Raw genomic sequence first — 9,751 nt, forward strand, 5'->3', positions numbered from 1 at the left:
CTCTTTTGACATCCCAGAACAAATATCTTATATTTTTTTAACTTTTACAATGTTGTGAGTTAACATGTAGAACTGGCATCAGATACTATACATTACTTTGGGGTCAACATAAGTTCAGTACTGTAACAGTCTACCTCAATGAATGGCATTCAAATTTCTATTCAACCAACCTTTTGTTCAGTCAGGAGGTAAAACATCCATGTCACTGCATTTTCAACATGGTCAAAAAAAAGGCATGTGTAACTTCCTCTGTGGTGCATCTAAGCATTTCATGTTCCCTTTTCATTTCATGACTCATGGTTGAAAAGTTTCTCACAACTCATGTAATATCCACTTCTCTCTGCTGGCTGACAAGCATCAGTTGATGCTTGTTTGGTGGGTGCCCTTAATAAGCACATAATCTATGATAGTCTGTTCTTGGTTGATTTCCTAGGTTGAATGTTTTGGAATCTGTGATGTGTAATGTGACAAAAGTCTGCTTTACCAAACAAGTAGTGATGTAATGTGGCGGTCAGGCTGAAAGTCTTTTTAGACCTGTCCTGTTGTCTGCTTTGTTAATGTGCCAATACCACAGTTATCATTGGTTTCTGTGATGATCATCGTACTACATCATCTGTGTCCTTCAGTTTCACTCTAGTCAATCACTCCACGAATATGGTGTTACCAATGCCTTAGGTTTTGGTTCCTTTACCACCCAACTGCAGTTTAAATTTGTTACACTACCATTCTTAAGAAACTGATCGACTTTTCTTCATCTTAGACCATGTTAACTGACCACAGTCTCAATAAACACAGTCCAATTTTTAATGCATTATTGACCTGACAGAGCCCTCTGGGCCACAAGGGACATGTAGGGTGATGGGGATGGGGATGGCACTCTCAGCTCGCAGGGTGGCCATGGCCCTCTGCGCCTCTGCCTCGTTGCGAGGGGCTTTGACCCAGGTGCAGCCTAGGTAGGACAGCTTGTTAAACTGGACACTGTCCTCCTCCAGGACTGTGGGGCTGCATGGTGCTGGACATGCTTCTGTGGACAGAAAGAAAGGCTGTGATATTTTTCTGAAAAGTTGAATAAATGCACTTGTTATTAGCATTAGTCAACAACAAATCCCATAATTCTGGCATAGCATCAAAGCGTAATGACAAAGCATAATGACAAAAACGCACAACAGGGGAAGTTGTGGTGGAGGGATCTTTTCTGAAATGGCCTTTGACCTGAAACTTTCACACTTCGCAAACAGGAAGTAGAACAATGAGCAGCAGCTGGACTTCCACTGCTGACTGGCTCTTAATCTACTACGAACTAACCATTTCCTCTTAGCTCACTCTGCAGTTGTGCATTGTTCAGCACCAAACACTGGTAACAGAAAAGATGTGAAGATGCAAGTCATTAAATAAAAACATGCAGTCCTAATGTAAAATGTTCTGTCTTTATTTTAAAATAGATTTGTATGGTGTTGGACAAAGTTTGTCTATACAAAAAGGGTTGGTTACATTTATGAAATTAATTATTCTCAAGCACCCACCAACTTTCCATCTTTTACCTGCTTACTTTCCCTGCATTCACCAGTTGCCACAATACCCCAACCTGTTTTCCACCAAATTACAGTATTAGTTAAAAAGTAATTATATAGTACTATGCAAAAGTTTGGACATACTTTGATATTTTACACTTTGCTGTGCTAGAAATTTCATTGTTACCAACACCATGAATTTGACAATTTGTCTTCCTTCCTGTGTGAAACATGTTATCAGTCTTACTTTCGTTTCACCTGAAAAGTGAGGAGCTTCACCAGAAAGGCTTTACACATGTTTAAGTACTGACAACACCAAAGTCTTCCAGGGCAGAATCAAATCATAGAATCTGAAATTTGTAAACATAATTAACATGTGGTTGGTCACATGACTCCATAAATCCCAGGTAATGAAATATAATTTCACCATTAGTGCAGTCTTAATGATGACAAGCCCCAGAGGGACTGGAGCCTGTAAGATAAAACCCAGTTGCACATGCCACTGAGGTAAACAGTGCAGTATATCGACCATGGTTAGAGTGTTGTTTTTGCACTGATGTTTGTTGAGCTGTCTGGGCCAACCTGTCCTTGCTGATACACGGAGCAGTTAAGCCAATGTCAGCGAGCTCAGATACCAGCCTTGCCAATCTGATATAGCAAAAGTAGATTTTGGTATGTCAGTGGCATGCACACAGCTGCATGAGAGCAGTTTTAAACATTTTGCTTTACACATTGGTATTTCCCACCTGATGTAAACAAAAGGTAAGCCAAACATAGGTTTATTCACACCACTATAATGAAGGATTGCTTATATCTTATTGTTTTTGTTCAACTGTTAAATATTCTTTTCTGATACCCATATCATGCACTCAAAACCTTATGCAGAGAAACAACAAAAGACATCACGCCCATTTTTGTTTGGAAGATTTTTCAGCTATGGCCTGAGCCTTTCAATTTTGCCTGAACTAGTCCATCAAGTCCTCCTTTTGTTGTATTCTATTGCCCTGCTTGCTAAAAGCTGTACAGCCTTGCACACTCAAATATAACAATTTAAGTAAGCATTATGTAACAGTGAATCAGTTCTGATTTAATTATTTACCAGTAGGATTAGGGAAATTTTCAGCAGTGGTGTGCACAGTACCAAATGCATAATAATATCTTGCTGAAGAAGATTTTGCCAACTGGAACACAGATACAATGATTGTAAGTGGACCTGAACAGTCCAGTTTACCTGGAGTACGGGGTTCCAGGACTTGGCTCTCTGGTTCCCTGTGCTTCTCCATCTTTTCCACACTGCTCTTCTCCACCTTCACCTCATCATCATCATCCAACACCTCCTCCATAGCTTTTTCCAGCTGCTCATTTCCATTCCAAGACATCTAAGGGAGCAAGGAAGAGAGAAAAACACCAGGCATGGGCCAAAGAGAAAGAAGGGGAGATAAAACACAGTGAGGAAAGGGAAACATAAAGAAAGACTGGAGCTTCCTGGACTGACTCTATCCTTTGGCAAGAACTCATCAGTCACTTTGTTTTCACTTGCTTTCAACATGCTTTCATGGGTTGTAATGACTTCAGCTGGCCTAATTTTGGATACTTTTGTACTATGGCGGACTGAATATTACATTGCACCATTCGCGTCAGATGTAAAAGTGTGTCCATCTGTGGTTCTCACCTTAAGTCTTGGTTTGCCCTCAGATCCCTGCGGTGACCCAGCAGCACTGGACTGTACCAGAACAAACTCCTCACTGGTGACGGTGGCCACGGACTCGGTAGAGCTGCTGACTTTTCCCAGTGAGGAGCTATCATCCATGGCTGGCTGGTTTATTCAGGGTCGGCTGGGGAGACCAAGGCTAAAGCTCTCCCCTTCCCTCTCCTGTCTGCCCAGCTCTGTAGAAACAAGACAAGAAATGCAGCGTTAGATTGTTCATTATAAAAATCATAGACAGTGCTTTACATTTAACAGCTACATCTGTTTTGAGTCTGTTTAATGTTTTTTCTATTCAATAAATCAAGGTTAAACTGATCAAAATTAAGGTACTGTGTGCAGTGTTGTCACTGCAATGTACAAGATAACACAAGACCAAGATGAATCATTCCAGTACTCAGACATTCCAAGACATGTCAAACAACTAGGCCACATTTTTAGGCTGAAGTTAAACTAACCACCCTGTCATCTTTGAGTTAACGATACCAGCTCAGACATAAGAACAATTTGTAAATCTAACCACAAATCCAATGTTGCACAATTCCTAAAATTGTTTTCTGTGCTTAGGGTGTAATTAAGTCTCTTCCTGATCACTTAGGGATTTGCAAGTTGCCACTGTCTCTGACAGGCCAAGCTGGCGGCCAAATGGGGTCAGAGAGCTTCCTTTAATCACTGTTGTGGCTCTTTTCAATATGCTTTTGATGTAGAACCTTGTGAACATTAAATTATTAAATGCTCATGCTTCAGTAGTGTAAAACAAGCAGCTGGTTTCAAGTTTAACATTCTGTTGCTTTATTAGCCTCTGCTAGCACAGTAATATAGCATTCGCAGTTTAACTGCTCTTATTGGAGCATTATCTGTAGGCACTCTCTGTTATAGCTGTTTTGTGATTTGGAACCCTTGGATTTAATAGCTGGTTGAACCTCCTTTGGCAGCAATAACCTAAAACAATCTGTTCAGGAGTACTTTGGACTACTCTTCCTACAGAACTGCTTCAGCTCAGCCATATTCTGATGATGTCTGGTATGATGAGCTCTAGGTCATTCACAGCATCTCTACATGCTCCATGATCAGCGTATGGTAAACTCAGGATTCGTTTAAGCCTTTAGCTGTTGCTCTGAGGTTCTTTGATATGTTACTGATCATTCTGCATAGTGTCTTTGGGTCATCTTAGCTGGATGCCCACTTCTAGGGAGAGTAGCCATAGAACTAACTCATCTCCAAGTACAGACAGTTTGTCTCACTGCAGATTGATGAATATTTAATCTCTCATCTTTATGCAACTCAGCAGTTATTTATTGTAAGTGATTAGGCTAGGGGTTCAAACTCCAGCAACACTTATTGTATCCAGAACTTTATTATTAGCCCACAAAGTATGATGACCCTAATAAAGGCCATAAGCTGAAACGCATTTCTCTAATAATAAAGTTCTTCTGTATACTGCAAGTGTTGTTGGAGTTTTTACCTTTGACCTCATCAGACTTTTTCCTTTCCCCATGTACCTTGGATGTAGGTGAAGTTGTGCCAGAAATCTCTACTTTACTACAGCAAAGTAGAGATTTCTTTTATAGAGGTTCACATACTTTTTCCAGTCTACACTATCAAAGTTGTAATAATATATTCAATAGAGAGTTGAACAACACAATGATTTGTGTGTTATCAGTTAGATTGTGTTTGTTCATTACTGTAACTTAGGTGAAAATCTGACCATATTTGAAGAAAAACATGTTTTAATCTTTCTTGCCACTGTAACAAAAAATAAATGTAACGAAAATAATAATAAAAGTTACTTGCCACCCTAGTTGTATGTTTCCATGGGCATTGCCGATACAAGTGTACCAACTTACTTCTAAATCTTTCATAGATTTATTTTATTTTTATTCATTTACTGGTTATTCGCCAATGAAGGTAATGACAGTGAGATTTTGTGTGTTTCTAGGTTGGTGACCAAGGGTGACTGTGCCTATCAGAGCCGCAGGCTTTGGAAGAGCCTGACAGGCTCGCCTGCTCAGTAACCACTTTTAAATCTCTCTTAAAAACCTATGTTTATAAAAAGGCTTTTTTAATGTCTGAGTGTAGTTGTATTTACAGTCTTTGTGCAATTCAGTCCTTCTGTGCTTACTGCTTGTTTCAATTTCTCTTTTGATGTTGTGTATTTGCATAATGTGGTTTTAAAATGTGTTGAACTGTTGTTTTATTTTAAGCACCTTGTAAATTTCAAAGAAAGTTGCTATACAAATAAAGTTCACTATTATCGTTATAAATGATGTACAGCTGGGGTTTGATGTATGCAGAGTTTATAATGACATGGAGGAAGGAACACATACACAAACACACACACACATAGAGAGTTTGGAACAAACGTATGAAGGGGGCATTCATTCACACACAGTGACATGATTACATGCACAAAAAAGGCATTCATACACACTTTACTCAGGCAAATTATATTCATATGTGCATGCACACATGCACGCAGACACACATGAGGAAAGCAACAGTATCATGTGCTCCAATCACACTTATTCAATTACACAGAGCACAGCATGAAGCAGAAAAGTGAACACTCCCACTGATTCACTTAGCTGGAAAGAGCTGCAATGAGAAGGAACCCAGATAAGAAACACAGACAGCGTGAGGGAGCTGGCTGGGAAATTATGTCATTTAGAGCAAACTTCCACTGCATCTCACATCACCTCCTCTGAAGTCAGACAGGATCTGAAGCTTGTGATATACACATTACAGCCATACAGAGGCGGTTATTAATTACAATTACTTAATGTTGACAGTGCAAGTACAGAAGATCCCATAATATCCCACACACAGACACACCCTCCTGAGAACAATGGTACAACAAGGAAACACATAACACAGTATTTTGTGTAAGAAAAAGGTAAACTACAACCGTATGTGACAAAAATTTTACCAGGAGTAACTGTGTCAAAAGCCTTTCAAATACTATTGTGTCAGAACAATTAGATTAAAATATGCTGATTTATCCATTCAAGGCTAATTTTACAGGCATCTATCGGTTGCCATGTGGTCACTTAACACCAGGTAATTACACACACAGAACAGTATTCATCCAGATGAGACTGTTTCTGCTCTCTCTAACTCTTGCTGTCCCTGGGTGGCTGAACAGTCTCTTCCTCTCTGGCTTTAACTCTAAACACCATAGCAAAGTTGTACCCAGTCATTACCAGCCTACTCCTCCAATACAGTCCGAGCTGGCAGCCTTGCTACCAAACCACTGCCCGCATGGAAACTGTGAGTGGCCAGTGGTGCAGACAGACTGAACAACACCCACAGATGCTGGGTTATTCAGCTACATTACGTCTATATGAGTGCATGTGTTTCTGTGGGTTGTCTTGCCCTTCTGTAAAGTTACAGATACAACAGTATCAATAGACACATGACAACTAAAATGCTGTAATCCCTGCTGTGAGAATCAGAGGAGTTAACTACATGGATCTCAAAGTACAAGGTTTGACAAAAGCAAAATCTATGATTACATTCTATTTTATGGCAGGTTTATATGGTGAATGATGTTGGGTGCAAGATGCATGAGTGAACAAACTTCTGACACTTCTCTAGAGGGTTTGGTGACATGGCTCTGTTTCATCTGGTGATGGGTGATGCATTTGGTCTGGTGTCTCTTCTGGCTGTAGACAATGCTGGCTAAATGTCTGGCATGCAGCTCTTTCTAACCCCATCTGCTTTATGACTCCGCTGACCTTGCTGTGAAGAACACAGCTAGGGCTGCCCAACCTGAACCTGCTGACAGCAGCTTTCCTGTCTGCCATTTGACAAGGTGATTATGGGGCATAAGCACACTGAAGAGACCTGTCGTTGCAGCATGACAAACTTATTCAGTAGTTACAAAAGACAATAACACTGTTAGGGTTAGGCTGGGGCTGATTGTTCAAACTTTTTAAGACACAATCAATTTGAGAGGCATAATTTTTTATGCACTCTTTGGTCCCATCTGTTCTCTGATTTCGTCCCTGCTGGCCACCATACACTGTCTCTGACTATGAAGCAATCAAATCCTAGCTAATTCCAGGTAATCTGTTAAAATGGTGTCTTTTGGGTGTCACTCTAAACTGAGTTTAGGGTGTGACTTTAGCACTGCCAGGGCTGGGAGTTCATTTCCCTGTGAACATTAATGTTCCTGGAAATCCTTTTATGCAAAAGCATCCATCACACATCATGTCAAACGTAACCCCAGCCAGTCCAAACATCTGAATAAGACTGAGCCAGGTGACCCAACAAAGCTCCATAGAAACAAAGAGTTCTGCCTTTTTTGCAGCTGGGACAGAAACCAGCTCAACCAACAGTGTCTGCCTCTTAATGACACCCAACACCTGTTATTCCCGTTTGGTCTAAAGCTACAGCCGTACGTACACAAGTTCTTTTAATTTCCAAATACATAGTATCTGCTGTCTGTTTATCATAGATTCAAAAGTATAACTACCAGCACGAGTGACATACATTGTTTCAACCTGAAATATTGTAACAGACTCTTACAACAAGGACTATGAAGAGACCATGCATTTCAATGTGAAATGTGGGGCTAATAATTCCTGATATACTTGTTAGTTTTCTGGCTCGATTTTAAAGTAACTCCTTCATGTCAAAGAACACCTCTCCATTAAAGACACACAAAAGGCCACTTTGTTTTATTGCCAATGCCAAAGCCTGGCCTACATCCGCCTGGTACCTGTCTATTCCTCTTTGCTCATACAACCACAATCTCCTGCCAGGTAACCATGCATGCAGAAGCTTCATGGTCAAATTGTTACCACTATTTCTCCATAATACAAGCCATAAACTATTCATTACATATCCTCATACATCAGGTACTTCCTTCTTGAAATATAACCAATATCAACCGGAGCAGCTTGGGTATTATAACCCAGTCAAACCTCCAATTAATGCATTGCAGCTTTCAAAAAGGGCTAAAAAAAGCAAGCTAACGTGAGTTTCAGCACTGAATATAATGTTACTCATGTGATGTCTTTCACATTCTAAAAGCACTAAGTGTCATCCCCAAAATATCATCACACATTATCCAAGGTCAGAAACACAGTGACAGTTTTGTTAATATCACCCAGCCCGTCTTCAGTTATGACTTGTGAATACTGGGTCTCAAGTCAGTGAAGCAAACGCTGTGACAGCATGATGAGCAGACACAGAGATGTTACTGAGAGGATGAATGGGTACATTTTCTACAACACGGCTGTGAGCGGTCCAGTCAGATAAAATTCATATGTCAAGTAAAACCTGTATGTGCCCTTTCTTAATTTGACACTAATAGAGTGTAAATGGCTCGTTTCCAAAAAGTGTCACCTGATGGCATCATTAATTCAGGTGTTGATGCTCTGATTTCCATCTGAGGAGACAGTTGTTGGTGTTGTGGAGATAATGGCTGAATGAAATATTGTCTTTCACTGTGTTAAGGTGAATTTTCCCGCAGTAAACTGATATTTCTCCTCTCACTGGTGTCTGCAGGCCTGGATGGAGCACATCACCCAGTCTCTCACAGCATCAGCAGCAGGCTAGCATCTTGATGGCAGCTTTATCTCTTTACAACAGCTTTTTAACAAACGTTCAGCGGGCCAAATGAAATTGGCATGGTATGGTGTGGTCAAACACACACAACCAACAGACTTACAAAGCGGACAGACCCCTCTCACATAAAGACAGGCAAGGCAAAAAAAAAAAAAATTAGCTAGCGACAAGCTAACTTACCCGTACAGTCACCACAGCCTTTTCCTCACCACGGTAATAACAATATGGGTTTGCAAAAGTAGATCTTTAGACAAGGAGCTAGCTGTCACAACAGGTGAACGTAGGCTAAACAGGAAGTACCTATGTGTGCAAGGCTAAACCTACGAGTTAAAGCTAAGTTTGGCTAATGCTAACCTGCTCAAAGTCCAAAACAGTTCGAGCAGGAGGTGGAGGAGCGTCCGCACTCAGCGACACCCCGCCCGGCTCCGGAGGAAAATGACGAGAGAGGAAGAAGGAAAACAACGTTTCTCTTCCCACTGCATGTAAATGTGACAGAGGGATTAACGCAGGTGTATTTAATAGAGCTGTCAACTCACTTGTTTAGAGCCGTGTTGAGTTGCTCGCTCGCTGTCAGGAGAGTTGCAGCGAAGATCGTGTGTTTGAGAAGACGAGTCACTCGGGAGTTTAATGATGCGCCTTCCGGTTTTGGAATGTCACGCATGCTCTGCATTTTCTGGTTTACGCACCTCTCACACTCGCCGGACAACAATTTGTTTTTGCCAGAATATTTGTATACATATGCACAGATTTGTTGGGTTTTTTTTAGATACAGTACTGTGCAAACGTTTTAAGCACTAGAAATAAAGTAAGGATGCTTTCAAAAATAGAATACTTTGCAGAACACTTTGTCCGTCTTGTTTCTGAAGATGGGTCTTTATTGGGATTGCTGTCCCCGATGGTGTTGCGTGATGGATAAGAATCTAAACATCTAAAGTGCCTAAAATTTTGCATAGTACTGTATATA

The 9,751-nt window shown here is 40.7% G+C and overlaps 1 protein-coding gene across 4 annotated transcripts in view; it reads right to left on the minus strand.

Moving 5' to 3' along the window:
* The window catches only part of rabgap1l (RAB GTPase activating protein 1-like), a 114,761-nt gene extending 105,315 nt beyond the window's left edge, over positions 1 to 9,446 (minus strand). For 2 of the 4 annotated variants that reach the window (XM_071486085.1, XM_071486082.1), the window contains exons 1-4: positions 9,324 to 9,446; positions 3,184 to 3,398; positions 2,743 to 2,890; positions 820 to 1,024 (exon numbers count right to left, since the gene is read on the minus strand). In XM_071486085.1, coding sequence (XP_071342186.1) covers positions 820 to 1,024; positions 2,743 to 2,890; positions 3,184 to 3,321 — 491 coding nt within the window. In that variant the 5' untranslated portion in view covers positions 3,322 to 3,398; positions 9,324 to 9,446. The other 2 variants (XM_071486084.1, XM_071486083.1) reach the window with 2 other exon arrangements.
* Between the last annotated feature and the right edge of the window lie 305 nt (positions 9,447 to 9,751).

The sequence above is a fragment of the Trachinotus anak genome, unplaced genomic scaffold (genome assembly GCF_046630095.1).
Source record: "Trachinotus anak isolate AG129_WGS33_773 ecotype Australia unplaced genomic scaffold, CSIRO_AGI_Tana_v1 ptg000010l, whole genome shotgun sequence".
NCBI lineage: Eukaryota > Metazoa > Chordata > Actinopteri > Carangiformes > Carangidae > Trachinotus > Trachinotus anak.